Source organism: Saccopteryx bilineata, chromosome 3, assembly GCF_036850765.1.
Source record: "Saccopteryx bilineata isolate mSacBil1 chromosome 3, mSacBil1_pri_phased_curated, whole genome shotgun sequence".
In the NCBI taxonomy this organism is placed as follows: Eukaryota; Metazoa; Chordata; class Mammalia; order Chiroptera; family Emballonuridae; genus Saccopteryx; species Saccopteryx bilineata.
In genome coordinates, this window is record NC_089492.1 from 53,378,727 (window position 1) to 53,406,255 (window position 27,529).

General features: G+C 36.8%; 1 protein-coding gene across 1 annotated transcript in view; it reads left to right on the plus strand.

Moving 5' to 3' along the window:
• Nucleotides 1-27,529, plus strand: part of RP1 (RP1 axonemal microtubule associated) — a 413,345-nt gene that overhangs the window by 193,424 nt on the left and 192,392 nt on the right. Inside the window, exon 17 of the mRNA XM_066266133.1 lies at nt 5,698-5,829. Coding sequence (XP_066122230.1) covers nt 5,698-5,829 — 132 coding nt within the window. The remainder of the gene's footprint in view (nt 1-5,697; nt 5,830-27,529) is intronic.

The window sequence follows — 27,529 nt, forward strand, 5'->3', positions numbered from 1 at the left end:
AGTAGTATGTCCCAAATTGATTAATTAACCTGACTGTACCTTCATTTTGTCATCTGTGAATGATAATAACATTGCATTACAGTAAGATCTTTTAGTTTGAATTTGTGAACCTTTTGAATTTTAAGTATATTTTGAACAAATAAATTGTGTGCAAATATGCATGTGTGCATTTGAAGTGGGAAGAAGCATATTTTCAAAGGGATCAATGACTTGGAAAGTCTTAGAGAACTCTATTTTACAGGGCTTTGTGAAGAGTGACAAATGTTTATTTAAATGTTTATAGTACTCCAAGTCATTTTTTATCATTTTTAGAATCTTTTCTAACTAGACTATCTATATTTGATAGATTGAACTTGCCCTATACCAAAAATAAAAAAAATAAATAAATCTCTTGAAACTGTTGAAAGTTTGGAGTTGTTGGTGTTTCAATTCAGAGAGAGCAAAATTCATAGTTTTTTTTCTTTTTTAACAGCAATAACTTTTTCTCAGAGTGTTCAGGAAGACAGAGTTGAAATTGCCAGGCTATTTTAACAATAAAGGGACTGGATAAGGGATTAGATTGTGGTAGGAGGAGAACAGTAAGAATGAATTTCAAGAGACTCCATTGGAGGCCTTCCTGGGGGGGAAGATATCTGTTTTTCCCAAGCCTCCTTAGAAACTCCTATCCTGATGTGTGTCTCTATGCACTGCTTAGTCTGGCAAGGCACATGAAGACACAAAGGGCACTGCTGTATCCTGTCTGTGATAATGCAGTCTCATTAGCTAGGTTTACCACCTAAACAGCAAGATGCTTGGATGTACAGCAGAGTAGAGGCAAAAGTGGTGTTTCAGCCCCCAGGCCAGTGTTCAAATCCTGGTTTGTCCTCTGGCTAGCTGTGTACTCTTTCAGAGTACCTGTACAAAAATGCTTATTCTTTATAAAAAGAGAGTGAAAAGTGCCTTGACTCAATGAGGGTGTGAGAATTATGAGTTAGCCTATCTAAAAACGTAGGCTAGTTTTAGAGTAGGCTAGTATGAGTTTCTCATACTCAGTAAATGCTATACAAGTATGTGTGGTTAAAATTATTAAAGAAAGGAAGAGCTCCTAGTACTGAATTTTTTTTTTCAGTGAGATATGAAAAATACTTTTTTTCTCTGAACCATTTAAGGTTCACAGAAAAATTGAAGAGAAGGTAGAAACTTCTTCAATACCTCCTGCCCCCACACATATGTAACCTTCCCTATTAAAATTCTACCAGATGGTACATTTGTTACAGTTGATAATCCTACATTGACACATCATAATCACTCGAAGTCCATAGTAGCATTACAGTTCACTCTTTGTTGTGTACATTCTACGTGTTTGGACAAATGTATAATGACATGTATCCACAGAATATTTCACTGACCTAAAAATCCTTATTAATTGATTTTTGAATGTGAAACAAACCTTGTATACGTACCTGAGATAAATCCCAATTGGTTTTGGTGTATTAATCCTTATATGAATTGTTGGAGTCAATTTACTAATACTTTTTTGAGGATTTTTATATCTATATTCCTCAGAGGTATTGGTCTGCAGTTTTATTATCTTATAATGTCTTTGCCTGGTTTTGATATTAGGGTAATACTGACCTCATTGAATGACTTATGAAGTATATCCTCTGTTTCTATGCTTTGAAAGAGATTATAGTAGATTAGTATAGATATAATTTCTCCCTTAAATGTTTGATAAAATTCTCCAGGAAACCATCTGGGCCTGGTTATTTTTGTTTTGAAAGGTTAAGTATTGATTTAATCTTTTTACAATACTGCTCACAAAAATTAGGAAATATTTTATTGCTTCATGTTCATTTTGAAATATCCCCTAATTTTTGTGAGCAGTGTAGATATTATAGGCCTATTCAGATTATTTCTTTTTTGGGTCAGATCATTTGGCTGCCAAGTCTGTGATACAGAGTTGTTCATATTCTATATTATCCTTTTAATGTCCATAGGATATGAACATTAAAAAAAGGGTTGTCCCCTTTTTCAGTTAGCCTGATGAAAGTCTTGTCTAGTGTACTGATCTTTTTAAAGACTCAGATTTTGGTTTTATTGATTTTTTTTCTATTGATTTTATGTTTTCAATTTCATTGGTTTCTTCTCTAATTCATCATGGTATGTCTTTTAAACTTAAATAGAGTTGACAGATTTTTGGAAGAAAAGCAATACCTCCCATGCTCTCTTTTAAACATTTTGGAAAAATCACTTAGCTTCTCTGTGACTGGGTTTCTTGATTTACAATTTGGCTAGGATTGGTTTAATTACTTAATTGTGTATTGAGAAGTTACAATAAAAGTCATTTAACCCACTGTCATGTAGCTGTGCCAGCTAGCTTGTGTAGCATAACCTCTTCATTGTATTCTTCCTGAATTTACATCTACAGTCAGTACTATGAAACTTATAGGTAGGATAAAGTATAAAAAGGTCAGACTTTATTTACTTACATGCTCAGTTATTATATAGAGCCCATGGAGAAGGTTCTCAATGGATTATCTAGATATATGGGTGATTTAGGAGTTTATTCTTTTTATTGTTCTGGGTAATAAGCCCACCTTTATAATCTCATTTAATAAGACCACACTGTGTGAGGTATTATTTAAAGAACTCTGACTGGATCAAGATAATTTGTGACTTTTCATTAACTTCAACATACTGTTACTTTTTTCAAATATCTAGGTAACAGTGAACATATCCAAGTTTTATAAGTATCATAATAGAGACAAATTATGCACAAACATTATGCATAATGAATTCTCTTGTCCTAGTTCCAGCCCAGTTTTATGGTATCAGCCATCTTCTGTATATAAATTGTGATGTTTGGGGGATTAGTAACCTGAAAAAATGCAGGACTGAAGAAATGTGTTAAATATTACATTTTTATTGCAACTAGAGAAATTTCTATCAGGTATATAAGTCTTATGGAAGCTTTTATTAAAATATTTTTTGAAAATTTATTCATGCTACATGATAGTCTGCTAAGATTATTTGAATTTCAAAATATAAACAAAATATTGTCATATACCCAATTCATCAGCTCCTGAATATGTATATTATGATCTTATTTGGGAAAAATGCATTTTAAATAATAAAATAGACATTATGGATTTAAAATACACATGTCATATGAAGACAACACATTGTTATTGTGCTTTAGCTGTTTTACCTTCTAAGTTCAAAAAACCAAAAAGTTATGCTTATTTTATTTGTAGAGTTACAGCCATTCTGTCTGGTGAATCTTTTTATTAATAAACTTTTGGTTATAAGGAGACTGTCTGAGGTGAATAATTAATCATTCCATTCCAGCTATATGTGTCACACATTCCTTTCAATTGTATTTCCAGGCAGACACTTCTGGTTCTTTCACTTTTATCCCAGGTTTTATTTTATGTTGTGGTTGATATTTTTCACAGTACTTTTAAATTGTGAAAGTGAGTCGTAGAGAATAAAATGGTAAGAGTCACTCCAATTCAGAGTAGGCTGTGACTCTATCGGAGGTCCACTTGATACTTGGATTTTGGAACTCCATCTGTGACCAACCAGGTCCAAAGGCAAAATGGTCATCCTGCTCTATGGGATAGGTACATCCTAGATGACCTTTAAACAAAGTGACTTCTAAGTCCTGAATTTCTACTATCAAAGCAACTATTATATTTATAAAAAAAACATATTGACATTTTTGAGGAGGAAGTATAATCCTGAGAAGCCGATGTTGGGAAAGTAGAGAGATGAGAGATGCTCGTTCCCACTTCTCAGTCTGCTTAGGCTGACCCTGATGTTCAGCCCTTTGTGTGCTAGCCTCTAATTTCTAGACTGGCACATTAATTGTTTTCTCTGTGTTCCTCAGGCACTCTGTGCATGTGTCTGTTACAGCACTCATCAGTATATATATTATTTACATGTTCTCCTTGTGAGCTCTAAACCCCGTTAATGTCAAAAGCAGGGGTCCCCAAACTTTTTTCACAGGGGGCCAGTTCACTGTCCCTCAGACCATTGGAGGGCCAGACTATAAAAAAAAACTATAAACAAATCCCTATGCACACTGCACATATCTTATTTTAAAGTAAAAAAACAAAACGGGAACAAATACAATATTTAAAATAAAGAACAAGTAAATTTAAATCAACAAACTGACCAGTATTTCAATGGGAACTATGCTCCTCTCGCTGACCACCAATGAAAGAGGTGCCCCTTCCGGAAGTGCAGTGGGGCCGGATAAATGGCCTCAGGGGGTCGCATGTGGCCCTCGGGGCCGTAGTTTGGGGACCCCTGGTCAAAAGCATATCTTATTCATTGGCTTATTTTTATGCTTATGGCATTGACTGGAAGAGAGTTTATCTTGTTTTTGTAAATCCTGGATTTCTACATTATTAGTAGACCTTCAATTATGGATCTCTTAATTGGATCATAATAAAATGTACCCTTAATTATACTTATTTTTCTTTTGCTAGAGTTAATTTACCCTTGGCATACATAGTTCTAGTTATCTTTTAATATTTTATAGTTTCTTTACTAGCATCAATCTCCAGTGTCTAAGCATTGCATTATAAGTAAACCATGTGGAAAGCATGTTTCACAGGGTTTTGTGTTTAAAAGCTTATTATTGTCTGAAACTGTGTCCTATAATCATTGAAGGATATATATGACAATATGGTCATGGTCAGACACCAGTATTGTATGAGCTGTGCCATCACTCCATGAGATTAATTTTTCTAATTCCTGTTCACCATAACTATGAGGTTGTTATGCCTTCCTATGCTAACATATATTTTATGAGTCATCTTCAATTATTGACTGCAATTGTGGTATCAAGAAATAGCTACTATTATTTATTATTATGTAGAATCAGACATCGGTATAATTTTTTGTTGCTAGTCAGGCCTCAAAAATCTGACAATCATTATATGAATTACTACCACTTAAAAATGGCTGTACTATTACTGATCCTGAAGAATAAAACAAAAACAAATTAATTTTTGAAATCCTAAGTACAAATAGCACTCATGAGCATATACTATAAAGTTAGAATCATTAATCAACTAAGTTGGAGATATCTGTTCCTGAGCAAGACACCAAAATAAATTACTTTTAAGTAAAATACAAAAAAATAGCTAATGTTTTCTTCACTTATAGGCATAAGTATATTTTTTGATTCTCATATTTTAGTAAAGTCACATGAAGTATTGTTGAAATGATGTTTTAGTCAGTTTCTCCTTTTGTTAAAGGCAAAGTACCAGATTATCAAGGAGTTTTTCTTTATTTAATCTTTTTCCTTTTTATTGAATCTACTGGGATGACAAAATTATACAGGTTTCAGGAATTGCACAATTCCACAACATACCAGACAATATATCATCTGTACACTGTACTGTGTGAGATCCTGATTGCAATCTATAGGAAAACTGTCCTGTTCGATTCATACTGTGGCATTAAATTATTGCTTTGATTTACAAAGCAGTGAATAGATTTTATAGGAATACCATTCATGCATACCCTGCTGCTAAGAATATTAAGTTATTTTCTGATAACTATGTAATGCAGAGTAAAAAAGATTTGACTAGACATTGAGAAGAAACAATAGCAAAATCTTAAACTTGCATACTGAACATACAGTGAGTTTTCTGAGAAGAAACAGTGATTTTGAGAGGATGACATCTTTTAAAATCTTAATTTCAGTTGGCAGAAAAAATCCAATGGGTGTGTCTGCAACACTTAGTCAAGAAGAGGAGAATACCCAGGAGTCAAAAAACCAGCAAGAAATACGACCAGAATCTGGAGTCGGAAGTTCCTTGCTTTCTTCACCAGCAAGTAAGCTGCAACTTTTCTTCTTTTTTTGCTTTGTTTGTCTTTACTGTTTCTTTGTGGAAAACTCAAAAACATCAAGTTATTTTTATAATAAAGGTTACATTATTCCACATGAACTTGTTTTAAGTAAGCTATTATCTTGCTTTTATAATGCTTTGGGTTTTTTGTTTGTTTGTTTTTCTTCTTTTCCAAGTGAGAAAAGGGGAGATAAAGAGACAGACTTTGCATGAGCCCCAGCTGAGATCCACCCAGAAATCCCCTTCTAGGGCCAGTACTCTGCCCATGTGGGGCCATGCTCGCAACCTAGCAATTTTTAGCACCTGAGGCAGATGCTCCATGGAACCATCTTCAGTCCCCTGGGCCGATGTGCTTAAACCAAACAAGGCATAGTTGTGGGAGGGAGGGAGAGAGAGAGAGAGAGAGAGAGAGAGAGAGAGAGAGAGAGAGAGAAAGAGAGAGAAGGGAAGGGAAGGGAAGGGAAGGGAAGGGAAGGGAGAGGAGGAGGGATAGAGAAGCAGATGGTTGCTTCTCTTTTGTGCCCTGATCAGGAATCAAACCCAGGACACTCACATGCAAGGCTCATGCTCAACCCCTGATCCAACCAGCCAGGGCTATGCTTTGGTTTTATATTGCAAGCTATAAATATATTTAAAAATGTGTTTATTTCTTTACCTTAAATTCAGTATTAATTCCTGAAAAATGAGTTGAAAAGAAGGTAGACTTAAATTATGACATTGTATTAGACAATCACATACAAAATATCTTATAAATATATTTTTATAAATAACAGCAAATTCTCACCAAAATAAAAACAACAAAAATATTTTTCTCCATTTCCCTGATACAGAAACTGAGACATTAATACTGTAGGCCTTAGAGGTTTAAATTTTTAGTTTCTATTCTTAGTCTGTTTTTTATGTTTCTTGCTCTTAAATGTATTGCCTTAAACCAGAGTAGGAAATAAAAGGAATTATATCTGAAAAATTCTGTAGACCAGAATTTAGTCATCTTTGGGTAAGCTGATATAGTGACCACTGTCTCTGAACTGTTTTTCTAAAACCCATCTTGATAAATAGATAAATTATAATGTTACCTTTAAAAAAAGTTCTTTTTGAAAATCAGTTATTAGATGTTCTCTTTTTTTCAGATAACAACAGAATAGATGTCTCTTGCTGACAATCCTATGATACTACTGTATCAGCCAGAGAAAAGAGAAATTAGCCTTTTGTTTTTTGCCCCATGGAATAGCTCCAGTTTTATATTTCCATGTCATGTCATAAATCCAGGGAGCAATAGGACAAATTACACTGCTGCATGAGGAACATTTGCTGAGTTAAAATTTTTTACATAAGAGGAATTTAATCTTGTGTCAGGAAGGACTGGCACTTTAATCTGGGATTGCCACCTCAAGTAAAATTTGACTTGGCTGAAAATAGCATGCTGGGTGAAATCTGGGAGGAGACACTTCTTTATGAGTAGCAAAACATTTAAGATAAAATCTTCTATATATTTCATGAAAATTTGCCTGTTATGGCAAAAATATTTTTTAAAATGTTACCATTGTTAAATTTTTAAATTTAAGGTACATACTATGCTGATTTGATACTTTTATATTTTGCTCTATGATTGTTATTGTAGGGATAGCTAACCCTTCTATAATGTCACATATTTATTTATTTAAATTTAATTTTTTATTTTACTTTTTTACAGGGACAGAGAGAGAGTCAGAGAGAGGGATAGAAAGGGACAGACAGACAGGAACAAAGAGAGATGAGAAGCATCAATCATCAGTTTTTCGTTGCAACACCTCAGTTGTTCATTGATTGCTTTTTCATATATGCCTTGACTGCGGGCCTTCAGCAGTACGAATAACCCCTTGTTTGAGGTAGTGACCTTGGGTCCAAGCTGGTGAGCTTTTTGCTCAAGCCAGATGAGCCTGCGCTCAAGCTGGCGACCTCGGGTTCTCAAACCTGGGTCCTCCACATCCCAGTCCGATGCTCTATCCACTGTGCCAGCGCCTGGTCAGGCTATTTCTTTATTTTGATAGAAATAATTAAGACGTAGTCTCTTAGTAAATTAGATTTTTTTAAAATTCAGTGAGAGGAGGGGAGGCAGAGAAACAGACCCTAACATGTGCCCCTATGGGGATCCACCTGGTAAGTCCAGGGAGGTGATGTTGTGCCCATCTGGGGCATTGTTGCTCTGTTGCTCAACAACTGAGCTTTTCTTCGCACCTGAAGCAGAGGCCATGGAGCCATCCTGAGCACCCGGGGCCAAATTGCTCCAATTGGGCTATGGCTGCAGGAGGGGGAGAGAAAGAGAGAGAGAGAAGTGAGAAGGGGAGGGGTGGAGAAGCAGATGAGCTCTTCTCCTGTGTATCCTGATAGGGAATCAAACTGGGGATATCCACACACCAGGCCGACTCTCTACCACTGATCTAACTGGCCAGGGCCAAATTTGATGTTTCTGATAAGATTTTGTTGTCTATAATCACTATGATATACATTATATCTCCAGGTCTTATTTATCTACTAGTTTTAAGTTTGTACCCTTAAATATCTCTCCTATTTCTGCCACTTCCAACCACTGCCCTTGGCAACCACCACTTTACTTTCTGTTTTTACAAGTTTGGCTGTTTTGATTCTATATATAAGTAATATAATACAGTATTTGTCTTTGTTTATCTCTTAGCATAATGTTCTCAAGTTCTATCCATGTTGTCACAAATTGAAGGATTTCCTTCTTTTTCATGGCTGAATAATATTTCTGTATAGACCCAGAAATGGAATTTCTGGGTTGTATGTTAGTTCTATTTTTAATTTTTTGATGAACCTTCACTGTGTTTTTCATAGCAGCTGAAACAATTTACATTCTCACCAGCAGTGTACAATGGTTCTCTTCTTTTACACACCCTCACCAACACTTGTTAACTATTATCTTGAAGATGGCCATTCTAACAGGTGTGATGTGGTCTCAATGAGTTTGATTTGCATTTCCTTGATGATTAGTAATGTTGAGCACCTTTTTAATAACAGGTCATTTGTATGTTTTCTTTGGAAAAATATTTATTTAGTTTCTGTCCACTTTAAAATTGGTTGTTATTAGGTTGAGTTCTATAGGTACTTTGCATATTATCTGCTTTTCAGATACCATTGTTAAATTTTTAAGGATTGGTGTGACGTCACGGAAATGGCGCCGTGAGAAGCGCGTCCGACAGCTCTCCCCTAAATCACAACAAATTTATCAACTAGAAACAGAAAAATTTATCCTCGGAGCATTCCGGAGTTCCACACAAACTGAAAGCAAAAGGACTGTTATCACTTGAATCTGAGAGACGAGGGTGTGGAGGAAGCTACCGCAGCGACGCTCATTCAAGCCGCCAGGGAGTGCGCCCGCGTGCTATCAATAAGACCACCCTCAGATGCCGATAAGAAAGAGGAAATCAAATATTATGGATACAAAAGAAAGAGAGGTAACACAAATAGATGTGGAAAAATCTATGGAGAAAAGACTTAACATATTGGAAGCCTTGGAGCTAAATGACAGAGAATTTAAAATAGAAATCTTAAAAATACTCAGAGATATACAAGAAAACACAGAAAGGCAATATAGGGAGATCAGAAAACAACTCAATGAACACAAAGAATATATTACCAAGGAAATTGAAACTATAAAAACAAATCAAACAGAAATGAAAAACTCAATTCACGAGCTGAAAAACGAGGTAACAAGCTTAGCTAACAGAACAGCCCAGATTGAAGATAGGATTAGTGAAATAGAAGACAAACAACTTGAGGCACAACAGAGAGAAGAAGAAAGAGACTCAAGAATAATAAAAAATGAGAAAGCCCTACAGGAATTGTCTGACTCCATCAGAAAGAATAACATAAGAATAATAGGTATATCAGAGGGAGAAGAGAAAGAAAATGGAATGGAGAATATACTCAAACAAATAATAGACGAGAACTTCCCAAGCCTGTGGAAGGAACTAAAGCCTCAAATTCAAGAAGCAAACAGAACACCAAGTTTTCTTAACCCCAACAAACCCACTCCAAGGCACATCATAATAAAGATGACACAAACCAATGACAAAGAAAAAATTCTCAAGGCAGCCAGGGAAAAGAAGAGTACAACATATAAAGGAAGGCCTATTAGATTATCATCAGATTTCTCAGCAGAAACTCTACAAGCTAGAAGAGAGTGGACCCCAATATTTAAAGCCCTGAAAGAGAGGAACTTTCAGCCAAGAATACTATACCCATCAAAGCTATCCTTCAAGTATGAAGGAGATATAAAAACATTCACAAATACAGAAAAGATGAGAGAATTTATCAACAGAAAGCCCCCACTCCAGGAAATACTAAGGGGGGTTTTCCAACCAGATTCAAAGAACAAAAGAAAACAACACCACAAGTAACAGCTCCACCAAGAACACAATAAAACCAAACTTAAACTGTGACAACAAAGGAAAAAAAGGGGGGAGAGGATGGAGATTAACAGTAGCAAAGGATGATGAAGTGCAGAAATACTTATAAGATAGGGTACTACAATGAATATGGTAGGTACCCTTTTCATTACTTAATGGTAACCACCCTTAAAAAAACCACCACAAAAACACTTGACTTAAAAAAGGTAGCAACAGAGGAAAGAAGTATGGAACACAAACAAACAAAAACAAATGATAGAAAAACAAAAGAGAAGAATCAAACTAGATACAAAACTAACAGAAAGCAATTTATAAAATGGCAGTAGGGAACCCACAAGTGTCAATAATTACACTAAATGTAAATGGATTAAACTTACCAATAAAAAGACACAGAGTAGCAGAATGGATTAAAAAAGAAAATCCAACTATATGCTGCCTACAAGAAACACATCTAAGCAACAAGGATAAAAACAAATTCAAAGTGAAAGGCTGGAAAACAATACTCCAAGCAAACAACACCCAAAAAAAAGCAGGCGTAGCAATACTCATATCTAATAATGCTGACTACAAGACAGAAAAAGTACTCAGAGACAAAAATGGTCATTTCATAATGATTAAGGGGAAGTTGAATCAAGAAGACATAACAATCCTTAATATATATGCACCAAACCAAGGAGCACCAAAATATATAAGACAGCTACTTATTGACCTTAAAACAAAAACTAACAAAAATACAATCATACTTGGAGACCTCAATACACCGCTGACGGCTCTAGATCGGTCATCCAAACAGAGAATCAATAAAGATATAGTGGCCTTAAACGAAATACTAGAACACCTGGATATGATAGACATCTACAGGACACTTCATCCCAAAGCGACAGAGTATACATTTTTCTCTAGTGTACATGGAACATTCTCAAGAATTGACCATATGTTGGGCCACAAAGACAATATCAGCAAATTTAGAAAAATTGAAATTGTACCAAGCATATTTTCTGATCATAAAGCCTTGAAACTAGAATTCAACTGCAAAAAAGAGGGGGAAAAACCCACAAAAATGTGGAAACTAAACAACATACTTCTAAAAAATGAATGGGTCAAAGAAGAAATAAGTGCAGAAATCAAAAGATATATACAGACAAATGAAAATGAAAATACAACATATCAGAATCTCTGGGATGCAGCAAAAGCAGTAATAAGAGGAAAGTTCATATCACTTCAGGCCTATATGAACAAACAAGAGAGAGCCGAAGTAAACCACTTAACCTCACACCTTAAGGAACTAGAAAAAGAAGAACAAAGACAACCCAAAACCAGCCGAAGAAAGGAGATAATAAAAATCAGAGCAGAAATAAATGAAATAGAGAACAGAAAAACTATAGAAAAAATCAATAAAACAAGGAGCTGGTTCTTTGAAAAGATCAACAAAATTGACAAACCCTTGGCAAGACTCACCAAGGAAAAAAGACACAGGACTCAAATAAATAAAATCCAAAATGAAAGAGGAGAGATCACCACAGACATCATAGAAATACAAAGAATTATTGTAGAATACTATGAAAAATTATATGCCACCAAATACAACAACCTAGAAGAAATGGATAAATTCCTAGAACAATACAACCTTCCTAGACTGAGTCATGAAGAAGCAGAAAGCCTAAACAGACCAATCAGCAGGGAGGAAATAGAAAAAACTATTAAAAATCTCCCCAAAAATAAAAGTCCAGGCCCAGACGGTTATACTAGTGAATTCTATCAAACATTCAAAGAAGACTTGGTTCCTATTCTACTCAAAGTCTTCCAAAAAATTGAAGAAGAAGCAATACTTCCAAACACATTTTATGAGGCCAACATAACCCTCATACCAAAACCTGGCAAGGATGGCACAAAGAAAGAAAAGTACAGACCAATATCTCTAATGAATACAGATGCTAAAATACTAAACAAAATACTGGCAAACCGAATACAACAACATACTAAAAAAATAATACATCATGATCAAGTGGGATTCATCCCAGAATCTCAAGGATGGTTCAACATACGCAAAACGGTTAACGTAATACACCATATCAACAAAACAAAGAACAAAAACCACATGATCTTATCAATAGATGCAGAAAAGGCTTTCGATAAAATACAACACAATTTTATGTTTAAGACTCTCAACAAAATGGGTATAGAAGGAAAATATCTCAACATGATAAAGGCCATATATGATAAACCATCAGCCAACATCCTATTAAACGGCATAAAACTGAGGACTTTCTACCTTAAATCAGGAACAAGACAGGGTTGTCCACTCTCTCCACTCTTATTCAACGTGGTGCTAGAAGTTCTGGCCAGAGCAATCAGACAAGACAAAGAAATAAAAGGCATCCATATCGGAAAAGAAGAAGTAAAGCTATCACTTTTTGCTGATGATATGATCCTATACATCGAAAACCCGAAGGACTCCACAAAAAGATTATTAGAAACAATAAACCAATACAGTAAGGTCGCAGGATACAAAATTAACATACAAAAGTCCATAGCCTTTCTATATGCCAACAATGAAATATTAGAAAATGAACTCAAAAAAATAATCCCCTTCACGAATGCAACAAAAAAAATAAAATAGCTAGGAATAAACATAACAAAGAACGTAAAGGACCTATATAATGAAAATTACAAAGCATTGTTAAGGGAAATCGAAAAAGATACAATGAGATGGAAAAATATTCCTTGTTCTTGGATAGGAAGAATAAATATAATCAAAATGGCCATATTACCCAAAGCAATATACAAATTTAATGCAATTCCCATCAAAATCCCTATGAGATTTTTTAAAGAAATGGAACAAAAAATCATCAGATTTATATGGAACTATAAAAAACCCCGAATAGCCAAAACAATCCTAAGGAAAAAGAATGAAGCTGGGGGCATTACAATACCTGACTTTAAACTATATTATAGGGCCACGATAATCAAAACAGCATGGTATTGGCAGAAAAATAGACACTCAGACCAATGGAACAGAATAGAAAGCCCAGAAATAAAACCACATATATATAGTCAAATAATCTTTGATAAAGGGGCCAACAACACACAATGGAGAAAAGAAAGCCTCTTCAACAAATGGTGTTGGGAAAACTGGAAAGCCACATGCAAAAGAATGAAACTCGACTACAGCCTGTCCCCGTGTACTAAAATTAATTCAAAATGGATCAAAGACCTAAATATAAGACCTGAAACAATAAAGTACATAGAAGAAGACATAGGTACTAAAATCATGGACCTGGGTTTTAAAGAACATTTTATGAACTTGACTCCAATGGCAAGAGAAGTGAAGGCAAAGATAAATGAATGGGACTACATCAGAATTAAAAGTTTTTGCTCAGCAAGAGAAACTGATATCAAAATAAACAGACAGCCAACTATATGGGAACTGATATTTTCAAACGACAGCTCAGATAAGGGCCTAATATCCAAAATTTACAAAGAACTCATAAAACTCAACAACAAACAAACAAGCAATCCAATAAAAAAATGGGAAGAGGACATGAACAGACACTTCTCCCAGGAAGAGATACAAATGGCCAACAGATATATGAAAAGATGCTCAGCTTCATTAGTTATTAGAGAAATGCAAATCAAAACTACAATGAGATACCACCTCACCCCTGTTAGATTAGCTATTATCAACAAGACGGGTAATAGCAAATGTTGGAGAGGCTGTGGAGAAAAAGGAACCCTCATTCACTGTTGGTGGGAATGTAAAGTAGTACAACCATTATGGAGGAAAGTATGGTGGTTCCTCAAAAAACTGCAAATAGAACTACCTTATGACCCAGCAATCCCTCTACTGGGTATATACCCCAAAACCTCAGAAACATTGATACGTGAAGACACATGTAGCCCCATGTTCATTGCAGCACTGTTCACAGTGGCCAAGACATGGAAACAACCAAAAAGCCCTTCAATAGAAGACTGGATAAAGAAGATGTGGCACATATACACTATGGAATACTACTCAGCCATAAGAAATGATGACATCAGATCATTTACAGCAAAATGGTGGGATCTTGATAACATTATAAGGAGTGAAATAAGCAAATCAGAAAAAAACAAGAACTACATGATTCCATACATTGGTGGAACATAAAAATGAGACTAAGAGACATGGACAAGAGTGTGGTGGTTACCAAGGATGGGGGGGGAGGGAGGACATGGGAGGGAGGGAGGGAGAGAGTTAGGGGGAGGGGGAGGGGCACAGAGAACTAGATAGAGGGTGACGGAGGACAATCTGACTTTGGGCGAGGGGTTTGCAACATAATTTGATGACAAAATAACCTAGACATGTTTTCTTTGAATATATGTACCCTGATTTATTAATGTCATCCCATTACCATTAATAAAAATTTATTAAAAAAAAAAAAAAAAAAAAAAGCTAAATTATCTATTAGCTAAAAAGAAGTTAAAATCAATACAGGCCAAAATAATAACAACCAAAAATAAAAACCCTGTAAGTTCTCCACAAAAAAAAAAAAAAAAAAAAAAAAAAAAATTTTTAAGGATTGGAAGATTTAAGTTTTATATTGAGACAGGACAGACCTGTCTTTAATTGTCTTCACACAATTTAAAAAATGATAAAATTAGACCTTTGATAAATATAGACTTTTAAAAATTATTTTATTTAATAAATCACCAAATATGCATGTGTACTTACTAAATATCAGATGTAAGGAAATATATAGTGATGGACAGAACAGAGTTGGTCTCTGCCCTCTTGATGTTTACAGTCTAGTGAGCTAGATAAACATTAAACATTCCCACAAAAATATAAGGTTAAGCGCAGAAACTTAGATGTAGAAAACAACTAGGCACTCAGATACTAAGCACAAAATAAAATTTAAGTAATTTATTCATTGTAAAAAGATATGGTTTCTTTATTGTAATTAGTGGCAATACAGTAGAAATGAAAAATGGGGCAAAAACTGAGAACAGGAAGATTAAACTTTATTATTTAAGCTGTTTATTTTATTAAGCTATTTAATTTATTAATTAAGTTATTCAAAGCATTGATATAGCATATACTTTGTATTCAGCCATTAAATCCTGGAAATCTAGATGTTAAAGCTTTTCTCATACCAATATCATCTACAAACTATTATTTGTTTAAATTTTGCCTTCTGTGATTTGCAGTAGTAATGGCTTTTATAAGCATCCTTCCGGTAGTGAAAAAAATGTCTTCACTTATTTGTTATTTAGAAGACTGATTTCTTACTGAGTAATTAGACCTTGACCCTCTTTAATTGTTTGCTTTCTACTTCTATCAAACATCTGCAGTAGTTAAAAGTTATTTCTTGTGAGAAACACCTTTCTCTTTGTTTTGCAATTTAGCTGTCATGCTAGATAGATTTGAGTTACATTAGTCACTCATATTAAAATAAATTAGTTGAAAAAATACTTTAGAAAACTTATTTAATACTTTAAAGACTTCAAAATGAACTAACTATTCATTCTGAAGAAAAAGATTATATATTTGTCAGTCTACCTTCAGGAAAGGGCAAGATGTACATAATCTGGGGGATTAGGTAGTATAGATAAAATAAATCTGTCCTCTATTCAAAATGCTCACAAACTAGAAAAGAAAGATGGAGCTTTTTTTCATCTATATCAAAGGAAGACAAAGATCTGGAAGTTATACTTTGAACATTTTACTACAATTTTCAACATCCTATTTATGTGAATTAGGATTTTCTACCCTCAACACAATTAAGAATAAAAAGAGAGGAATTCTTTAATGTATTGATGAGAAAATGAGATTTGCCTTTAAAATATATGCCCAAACATTGAAGAAATTTCTAGGACACATCAGGCTCATGTTTCTCATAAATACAAGAATAAAAAAACACATTCAAGCCGGGACCTGCTGAATTTACTAAATCTTACTAAGAATATATCTATATCTATAAAAAGATAACCTTTTTGTTGTCTTTTTATTTTTTTATTATTTTTTATTATTAATTTTAATGAGATGACATTGATAAATCAGGGTACACATGTTCAGAGAAAATATCTCCAGGTTATTTTCACATTTGATTATGTTGCGTACCCATCACTCAAAGTCAAATTGTCTACCATCACCTTCTATCTGGTTTTCTTTGTGTCCCTTCCGTCCCTCCCCTTCCCCCCCTTAACCAGCACACTCTTATCCATGTCTCTGAGTCTCATTTTTATGTCCCACCTATGTATGGAATCATAGAGTTCTTAGTTTTTTCTGATTTACTTATTTTACTCAGTATAATGTTATCAGGTCCATCCATGTTGTTGTAAATGATCCGATGTCATCATTTCTTATGGCTGAGTAGTATTCCATAGTATATATGTACCACCACTTCTTCTTTATCCAGTCATCTATTGAAAGGCTTTTTGGTTGATTCCATTCTTGAACACTGGAAACAATGTTGCGATGAACATGGGGCTGTATGTGTCTTTACGTACCAATTTTTTTGATTTTGGGGGGTATATACCTTGTAGAGGGATTGCTGGGTCATATGGTAGCTCTATTTTTAATTTTTTGAGGAACCACCATACTTTCTTCCATAGTGGTTGTACTATACATTCCCACCACCAGTGGACAAGGGTTTCTTTTTCTCCACAGCCTCTCTAACATTTGCTATTACCTGTCTTGTTGATAATAGCTAATCTAACAGGTGTGAGGTAGTATCTCATTGTAGTTTTGATTTGCATTTCTCTAATAGTTAGTGAAGATGAGCATCTTTTCATACATCTGTTGGCCATTTGTATTTCTTCCTGGGAGAAGTGTCTGTTCATGTCTTCTTCCCATGTTTTTATTGTATTGTTTGCTTGTTTGTTGTTGAGTTTTGTGAGTTCTTTGTATATTTTGGTTATTAGGCTTTTATCTGAGCTGTTGTTTGAAAATATTATCTCCAATGTAGTTGGCTGTTGGTTTGTTTTGCTGTCAGTTTCTTTTGCTTCTTAGTCTGATTTGGTCACATTCATTTATCTTTGCCTTCACTTCCCTTGCCTTTGGAGTCAAATTCATAAAGTGCGCTTTGTAACTGAGGTCCATGAGTTTAGTACCTATGTTTTCTTCTATGTAATTTATTGTTTCAGGTTTTATATTTAGGTCTTTGATCCATTTTGAATTAATTTTAGTACAAGGGGACAAACTGTAGTCGAGTTTCATTCTTTTGCATGTGGCTTTCCAGTTTTCCAAGCACCATTTGTTGAAGAGGCTTTCTTTTCTCCATTGTGTGTTGTTGGCTCCTTTATCGAAAATTATTTGACCATATGTATGTGGTTTTATTTCTGGGCTTTTCATTCTGTTCCATTGGTCTGAGTATCTATTTTTCTGCTAATACCATGCTGTTTTGATTGTAATGCTTTATATTATAATTTGAAGTCAGGTATTGTAATGCCCCCAGCTTCGTTTTTTTTTTCTTAGGATTGCTTTGGCTATTCGAGGTTTTTTATACTTCCATATAAACCTGATGATTTTTTGTTCCATTTCTTTAAAAAATGACATTGGAATTTTAGTGGAATTTGCATTAAATTTGTAAAGTACTTTGGGTAATATAGTCATTTTGACTATATTTATTCTTTCTATCCAGGAACAAGGAATATTTTTCCATTTCATTGTATCTTTTTCAATTTCCCTTAATAATGTTTGTAGTTTTCATTATATAGGTCCTTTACATTCTTTGTTATGTTTATTCCTAGGTATTTTATTTATTTTTTGTTGAAACCATAAAGGGGATTATTTTTTTGAGTTTGTTTTCTGATGTATCATTATTGGCATATAGAAAGGCTATGGACTTTTGTATATTAATTTTGTATCCTGCGACCTTACTGTATTGGTTTATTGTTTCTAGTCATTTTGTGGAGTTTCTGGGTTTTCAATTTATAGGATCATATCATCTGCAAAAAGTAAAACCTGTAAGGTATTTTTCCTCGCCGAGAAGGAAGGAAGAGGGCCGGAGCCGCAAAGTGTGGAATAAGTAAATGGCTTTATTGAGTACAGAGCACACACCCCGCCCGGCAAGGTTCCCTGGCCCCGAGGAAAGAAAGAGAGATATGGAGGTTCAAAATGGAGGCCAGGGAAGTTGCAAAGATTAAACCGCATGGCAGATATTTAAAGGGTCCCTCTAGGGAGGTGGAGCTACTATGACGTGGTAGAATTTCACTGGCTGGCAGACGATCGCTTCTTTCCAAATGGTTCCTGAGAAGCCTCCTTTGGTGGGCTTGATTGTGGGCAGTCCTAGCCAAAGTGGGCGGGTCTTAGTTCCTATGTCACCATGCCCCCATCCACCGACCTTACATTCTGACCTTTTGTGTTAAATAGAAAAAGGGCGCCGTTTATTCGTCTGGCTACTTCCTGCTGAATAGGGGTGTCGTGGGGAGGGGGAGATCAGAAGGTGGTGGTTTTGAGTGGTGTTAAGAGGAACATCTGTGTGGCTGTGACTGGAGAAACTTCGCAGATGCGGTCCTGTAAGGATTTAAAAAAAAGAGAAGAGTAATAGGGGATTTGCAGGGTCCAGCCTGTTGGTGAGCTGGAGATGGGTGGAGTCCAGTGGTTCCGACTGCCAGAGGTCCTATAAGGAGGCAAGTTTGAGGCAAAACTGCATGTCAGGAGTGGCGTAAAAAGGGGAAAGGAAGAGGGTCCCATCCATTCCCATAACCAAAACCTGTGAGGGAACTAGAGGTCCAGAGTATGAAGGTAAAAACAGAGAAGGCAGCCCCCATGTCCACAAGAAATGAGGTGGACTGACTTACCCACTTGTTGCAGAACCCTGGGTTTTCCGAGTCCAGGACATGTCCTAGGAGTTCGAGCGATGCACCCACCTGGCTGGATTGGCCTTCCATTTGGGCGGCTTGTCCTCCACATAGAGGCACTGAGGAAAAAACCTGTTGCCCAAAGAGGCAATCACTCCGCCAGTGACCGGGCTGCTTGCAGTCAGGGCAAGGCTCAGTGGGCAGCCACAGTCAGGGGCCCTGCCGGGACCAGTGGTCCTCCTTGCCACACTTAAAGCAAGCTGCTGGTGGCTCTGCTGGTCTCAGGGTTGCCACAAGAGTTTGGGTTTGGAGCGTTACCTTCTGCTGTATGGGGGCCTGGCGAACAGGCCTGTTTTTACTAGTTGGGACCGTTAAAAACTTTAAATGCCATGTTCACAGGTTCCGGATAGGGGTTTGGGGGTTTGGAAATAAGTGGAAGGGGGCTCATGCGGAGCCCGGCACCCAAATCCTGCAGGAAAAAATGCTGGAGCCAAAGGCAGGACAGGGCAGGAACTTCCTGTAAACCGGTGTAAGAGACAATGCCAAGTTGAGAAAGGCCTGATGGAGGCAGGACTAGAGAACACAGTGAAAGGAGGGGCCCCTGGCCAGCAGGGGAGGAGAAAGAAATGGTAGTTAGTAAATGGCAAATAAGAAACAGGTTTTTGCGAAGGGAGGGGAGAGAGAGTTTGGAGTCCACGGACAAGGAAAGATTAGGAATAAAGGTTTCAGGTAAGGTTTCTCTGGCCAGAAAAAGGCCTGCGCGGTGGAACAGGCAGCACAGAGATTAAGGACGGTTGCACAAATAATTAGGAGCCGTGTATGAAAGAGATCTCCAATTAGTTCCCAGCTTTTTTGGTGATAGTTAAATTGGTGAGGGTGTTAACACTGAAAGTCCCTTCAGGAGGCTAATTGAGTGGGTTCTATGGCCTGGCCACAGCGGAGAAGAAGAACAGTTTCTTCTTCCTTAGGGAGGGAAATTTCTGTGCCCCAACAGCCGCACTCAGTTCTCGGAGTGGTCAGACCTGAGCATTAGCGTCCTAAAAACTCAATGTCCAGTGAGGAGCCACTGAGCCATTTCACCCGCAGGTGTTGTAAAGTACCAAAGGCTACAGAATTAATATTAATATTTTAGGAGGCTTGGAGAACATTTTATTAATTTGGGTTAAGAGAAATTGTGAGAATAGTCTCTGTGCTGTGTGATTAGCATAACTAGGATGGCTCTTGCCATTGTATTGTAAATGAAAAGGGAAGGAAACATGAATTCCCAGACATTCCACCACACCTGTGGGGAAAGGGGTGAATGGCTAGCCAGGTGCAGAAAGAGAAAATCCAAAATAAACCTTTTCTTATAGCAATGAGCCATTTGCGGGCATTTGTCCCCACTGAAACTACCTCTCCTATGTAAATGCGTGTGTGACTCTGGACAGAGAGATAGCAGATAAACACTAGATAATATAGGAAAGCCTTTAATATGTAAAGAGACATCTTTCTACCGTTGTGTTGACTTGTAAATTTTGTTTTCTCCAAAATGATGTATGGTTTGCAAATTGAACGTGGTCCTATCATGTTAAAGGACATATGACTATAACCAATAGCGGTAAGGGGCTCCTAATTACAATTTTTGCTTCTGTACTTCCCACTTACAAAACTATAAAAACTAAGTAGAACAAAGGGCCGGCGCGCTCTCCGTCAGATTTCTGTCGAAGTTCCCGCCGCTTGGCCAAGCTAGACAATAAAGCTTTAATGTGTAAACGACGGACCTTGCTTCTGTCTTCCATAATTCGGGTCCCTCCGAATTTGGATTAACATCCAGCCACGGATGAAAGTGGATGTGCTTGGGGACAAGCACATGCTCAGTCGGACGGACTGACGGAAAAGACTTTCCCTGACGTAGGTTTCAGACAGGGAGTCTCGGAGGAAAGAACTGAGAGGAAAGCTGGAGGCAGGGGACTTATCGCACCGTGCGCCGAAGTGGGTGAAAGTTGGAGATCGGAGATCCTGGTTCTTTCTCCTGGGGGAAAGGAAAGGAGCGGTCCTTGCAGACTTCTAACTCCTTCCGGGTTTTTAGCACCAAATATGTAAGGTATTTTTCCCCGCCGAGAAGGAAGGAAGAGGGCCGGAGCCGCAAAGTGTGGAATAAGTAAACGGCTTTATTGAGTACAGAGCGCACACCCCGCCCGGCAAGGTTCCCTGGCCCCGAGGAAAGAAAGAGAGATATGGAGGTTCAAAATGGAGGCCTGGGAAGTTGCAAAGATTAAACCGCATGGCAGATATTTAAAGGGTCCCCCTAGGGAGGTGGAGCTACTATGACGTAGTAGAATTTCACTGGCTGGCAGACGATCACTTCTTTCCAAATGGTTCCTGGGAAGCCTCCTTTGGTGGGCTTGATTGTGGGCAGTCCTAGCCAAAGTGGGCGGGTCTTAGTTCCTATGTCACCATGCCCCCATCCACCGACCTTACAAAACCTTTACTTCTTTTTTTTCAAAATGAATGCCTTTTATTTTTTTGTTTTTGTCTTATTGCTCTGGCTAAAAGTTCCAGCACTGTTAAATAAGAGTGGAGAGAGTGGACAACCTTGTCTTGTTCCTGATTTTAGGGGAAAAGTCCTCAGTTTTATGCCATTTTATATTATGTTAGCAGATAGTTTATTAATAATGGCCTTTATTATGTTGAAATATTTTCCTTCTCTACCCATATTGTTGAATGTTTTAAACATAAAATTGTGTTGTATTTTATCAAATGCCTTTTTTGCATCTATTGATAGGATCATATGGTTTTTGTCCTTTGTTTTCTTGATATGGTGTATTATGCTAACTGTTTTCATGTATGTTGAACCATCCTTGTGATTCTGGGTTGAATCCCACTTGATCATGATGTATTATTTTATAATGTGTTGTTGTATTCGAAATGTGCTAGTATTTTGTTTAGTATCTTAGTATCTGTATTCATTACAGATATTGGTCTGTAGTTTTTGTATGTGTGTGTGTTTTCCTTGCCAGGTTTCGGTATGAGCATTATGTTGGCCTCCTAAAGTATGTTTGGAAGTATTACTTCTTCTATTTTTTGGAAGACTTTGACTAGAAAAGGAACCAAGTCTTTTTTGAATGTATGATAATATTCACTAGTATAGCCATCTGGCCCTGGACTTTTATTTTTGGTGAGGTTTTTGATAGTTGTTTCTATTTCCTCCCTGTTTATGGGTCTGTTTAGGCTTTCTGCTTCATCATGATTCAGTCTTGGAAGATTGAAGAGTTCTAGGAATTTATCCATTTCTAAGATTGTTAAATTTGGTGGCATATAGTTTTTCATAGTATTCTACAATACTTCTTTGTATATCTATGATATCTGTTGTGATTTCTCCTCTTTCATTTTGGATTTTGTTTATTTGAATCCTTTCTCTTTTTTCCTTGGTGAGTCTTGACAAGGGTTTGTCAATTTTGTTGATCTTTTTAAAGAACCAGCTCTTTGTTTTATTAATTTTTTCTATAGTTTTTCTGTTCTCTATTTTGTTTATTTCTGCTCTTATTTTTATTTTTTCCTTTTCTCTGTTGGTTTTAGGTTGCCTTTGGTCTTCTTTTTCTAGTTCCTTAAGATGTGAAGTTAAGTGGTTTACTTGGGATCTCTTTTGTTTGTTCATATAGGCCTATAGTGATATGAACTTCCCTCTTATTACTGCTTTTGCTGCATCCTAGATTATGATATGTCATATTGTTATTTTTGTTTGTCTGTATGTAACTTTTGATCTCTGCTTTTTTTTCTTCTTTGACCCACTCATTTTTTAAAAGTATGCTGTTTAGTTTCCACATTTTTGTGGGTTTCTTTACTTCTTTTTTGATACTGAATTCTAGTTTTAAGGCTTTATGATCAGAGAATATGCTTGGTATAATCTCAATCTTCCTGAATTTGTTAATGTTATTTTTGTGGCCCAACATATGGTCAATTCTTGAGAATGTTCCATGTACACTAGAGAAAAATGTATACTCTGGCACTTTGGGATGAAATGTCCTGTAGATGCTTATCATATCCAATTGTTCTAGTGTTTCGTTTAAGGCCAATATTTCTTTATTGATTTTCTGTTTGGATGAACGATCTAGAGCCGTCAGTGGTGTATTGAGGTCTCCAAGTATGATTGTATTTTTGTCAATTTTTTATTTTAGGTCAGTCAGTAGCTGTCTTATATATTTTGGTGCTCCTTGATTTGGTGCATATATATTAAGAAGTGTTATGTCTTCTTTATTCAATGTTTCTTTTATCATTATGAAATGACCATTTTAGTCTCTGGTTACCTTTGCTGTCTGTAGTCAGCATTGTTAGATATGAGTATTGCTATAGCTGCTTTATTTTGGATGTTATTTGCTTGGAGTATTGTTTTCCAGCCTTTTACTTTGAATTTGTTTTTATCCTTGTTGCTTAGATGTGTTTCTTATAGGCAGCATACAGTTGGATTTTCTTTTTTAATCCATTCTGCTACTCTGGTTCTTTTATTGGTGAGCTCAATCCATTTACATTTAGTGTAATTATTGACACTTGAGGGTTTTCTATTACCATTTTATATATTGCTTTCTGATAGCTTTGTATCTTGTTTGATTCTTTTTCTCTTTTGTTTTTCTATCATTTGTTTTTATTTGATTGTAATCCATACTTCTTTCCTCTGTTATTTTTTTTTTCAAGCCATGTGCTTCTGTGGTGGTTTTTTACGGGTGGTTACCATTAAATAATGGAAAAGATATCTATCATGTTCATGGTAGTACATTATCTCATGAGTGCTTCTGCACTCCATCCTCCTTTGCTACTGTTAATCTTTGTCCTCTCCCTTTTGTTTTTGTTGTCACAGATTAAGTTTGATTTTATTATGTTCTTGATGAAGTTTTACTTGTGATTTTGTTTTGTTTTGTTCTTTGTATCTGGTTAGAAAACACCCTTTAGTATTTCCTGAACTGGGGGTTTTCTGGTGATAAATTCCCTCATCTTTTCTGTATCTGTGAATGTTTTTATTTCTCCTTCATATTTGAAGGATAGATTTGATGTGTATAGTATTCTTGGCTGAAAGTTCCTCTCTTTCAGAACTTTAAATATTGTGGTCCACTCTCTTCTAGTTTGTAGAGTTTCTGCTGAGAAATCTGATGATAATCTAATGGGCCTTCCTTTATATGTTGTATTCTTTTCCCTGGCTGCTTTGAGAATTTTTTCTTTGTCATTGGTTTGTGCCAATTTCATTATGATGTGCCTTGGAGTAGGTTTGTTAGGGTTAAGATAACTCGGTATTCTGTTTGCTTCTTGAATTCGAGGCTTTAATTCTTTCCACAGGCTTGGGAAGTTCTCATCTATTATTTGTTTGAATATGTTCTCCATTTTATTTTCTCTCTCTTCTCCTTCTGATATACCCATTATTCTTATGTGTCTCTTTGATGGAGTCAGACAATTCCTGTAAGGCAGCAGTTCTCAACCTGTGCGTCGCAACCCCGGTGGGGGTCGAACGACCAAAACACAGGGGTCGCCTAAAGCCATCGAAAAATACATATTTATTATAAAATACATTTTTAAATAAAATATGTATTTCCAATGGCTTTAGGTGACCCCTGTGTTTTGGTCGTTTGACCCCCACCGGGGTCACGACCCATAGGTTGAGAATTGCTGCTGTAGGGCTTTCTCATTTTTTTAAATTTGTGAGTCTCTCTCCTCTTCTTTCTATAGTGCCTCTAGCTGCCTGTCTTCTATGTCACTAATTCTCTCCTCTATCTGAACTGTTCTATTAACTAAGCTTGTTACCTCATTTTACAGTTCATGAATTGAGTTTTTCATCTGTTTGTTTTGTTTTCATACTTTCAATTTCCTTGGTGATGTATTCTTTCTGTTCGTTGAATTGTTTTTTGACTCCCTAAATTGCCTTTCTGTGCTTTCTTGTATATTCATGAGTATTTTTAGGATTTCAATTTTAAATTCTTTGTCATTTAACTCCAAAGTTTCCAAGCTATTGCAATTTTTTCTATATATTTTTTCTCATCTTTCTGAGCTACGTCTCTGTCTTTTGTATCCATGATATTCGATATCTTTTTTCTTAGTGGCATTTGAGAGTAGTATTGTTAATAACACTAATAAGAGTTGATAACGAATAAAAAATATAAATAAAAATTAAAAAGTTTTTTTTGAGAAAATACAGTAAAAAACTGAAAATTATATTGTGCTAAATGGATCAAAAACTACATAGAATGGAGGACCTGAGTTGAGGAGAAGTGACAAAGAGGCAAAAAACGAGGTAAGAATCCACAAAATGCTACAAGGAAAAAATTAAGATCAAGAATAAAATAATTTGTTTGTAAATGATGATAGAATGAGAGATATAATGAAAGAGAAAAGAAGAAAAAATGAAAAAGTAATAAAGAAAAAAATACAGTGAAAAATGCAAATTTATTGTATTAAGTGGAACAAAGACTATGTATAATGGAGAGCCAAAGTTGGGGGGATGCTAATGAGATAAAAAGCAAAGGAAAAAGCACACAAAATGCCACAAAGAAAAAATTTTAATATAAAATAAAATAATTTGTTTGTGTGAGTATTGAATGAGTGGAAAAGTCAAAGAGAAAAGAAGAAACCAAAAGAGAGGGAGAAAAAAAAGAAAAGTAGGAATAATATGGAGAGAGTTAAAGTTTTTAATGTAACCCTCATAGAAAGAATAAAAAAAAAGAATGGAAAATGTAACACCTATGGGTTATGAAGTTCAAAATGAAAACAAAAGAATAAAACAGAAAGACGATAAAAGGACCAAAGTGCAATAAAGAAAGATACAAAAATGGAAGAAAAAAATGGAAAAATTATAAAGACTATGGGTTTTTCCTGGTTTTGAGAGGTTATCTTCCTCTTTTTTCTTTCTCTCTCTTTTTGGCCGGTCCCACTGTACCCAAGGTTCTGCCCCTGTGGCACTCTTAGGTAGAGATTTGCAGTTGATGTGTCACTATGGCGATGACATAAACTAGGTTTCAGTCCCATTGGTAGGCAGGGCTTGTTAGCATTTGCAGGCTTCGACAATGGAAGAGTCCATTTTTCAGGAGCCTCTTGCCAATTCTCTCCTTCCTGAACCAGCATTCTGGGGACCTAGCTGTGAAGTTGCCCCTGCCACTGCCTGAAGAGCAAGAGGCTCAAAGAGCTGCCAAATCCCTCCCTCTGTCCCCACTTAATGCAGGGTTCTGGTTAAGGCTTTGCCAGCCGAGCCGCCAGCATAATCAGGCAGGACCGAGAGTCAGTTGCTCCTCAGGTGTCTTTCTATGAGCCTCCAGGTATGTCTAGAATGCCTCAGCGCTTGGTGGGACTACTGTCCCCAGTCTTTTTGCACTTTGTAACCTGTATCAGCTGGCAGGAAGATGCCCCAGTCAATGCCTGCAGAACAAGAGGTCTTAAAATCTGCCAAGTCCCTCTTCCAGGTCCTTTTAGAGCATAGCCCTTTGTCTGAAAACTCTGCTGACCATAGCCACTAGCTTAAGCAGGCAAGGAGGGTAAGCTGACTTCTGGTCAGGCTCCTTTCTAAGGTTCCCTGGGTATGTCTGGTTAAGTTTGCCTTAGTGCTCTGCATGTCTGCTCTTCACAGGTGTCTCCCTTTTTGGGAAGCCTACAGCCCAGCCCACCCAATTTCTGCAGTGTTCTCTGATGTCAGTTCCATAGGAATGTGTTTTTTAACCTGTATCGGCTGGCAGAAAGTTGCCCCATCCTGCAGAGTGAGAGGTCCTAAGAACTATCAAGTTCTCCTCCTCTGAGTTCTCTTAAAACACAGACCTGGGAAAGAAGACCTTGTCAGCCAGAGCTGCTGCCAGTGTAAACCAGCTGGGCAGTGAGCAGACTGCAGGCTCCTTTCAGTGATCCGTGGGTCTGCTCTCCAGAGGCTGTCTTTAAGCTGCCTAGGCACCCTTCCCCCCAGCATTTCTGTATTTTTCTTCCCTTGGAATGTGCTTTGTTAGCCTGTATGGGCGGTGGAGATGCCTCATCCGGAGAGGTCCAGGGGTAGGGAAACCGACTTTTGTGCATTCCTCACATGCTGCCCTTCGGTGAACAGGGATGACACAGAGACTCTGGCTACAACCCATGCAGAAGGCCATTGATGACAGTCTCCAATGCAGTCCCTTCATCTTGGAACACGGGTGCTCATGCCTGACGTACCAGGAGGAACCACCACTTGTACACTGCCCACGCTTGCTGATCTGGAGACCGGGGGTAAACAAAGCCAACTCTGACCACAAGCCACTCGCCCACCTCTGCCGGGGTTTGCTGCTGATGTTAGCTCCGTGTGGGCTGAGCCGTGGGCACACTATCTCCTCGGCTTGAATGTCTCTGCCCTAGCCCTCCCTTCCTCTCAGTTCCAAGTAAAAAAAAAGTTTCCTCAAGTCAGTGAGGGAAGCGAAATACTCTGTTCTCCATCCTACTTCCTTCAGAGTGGTTTATATATTCAGCCATCTTTTCGCCCAATCATGCCTTTGTTTGGTGTATGTGTATTTCAGATGCTCCTGG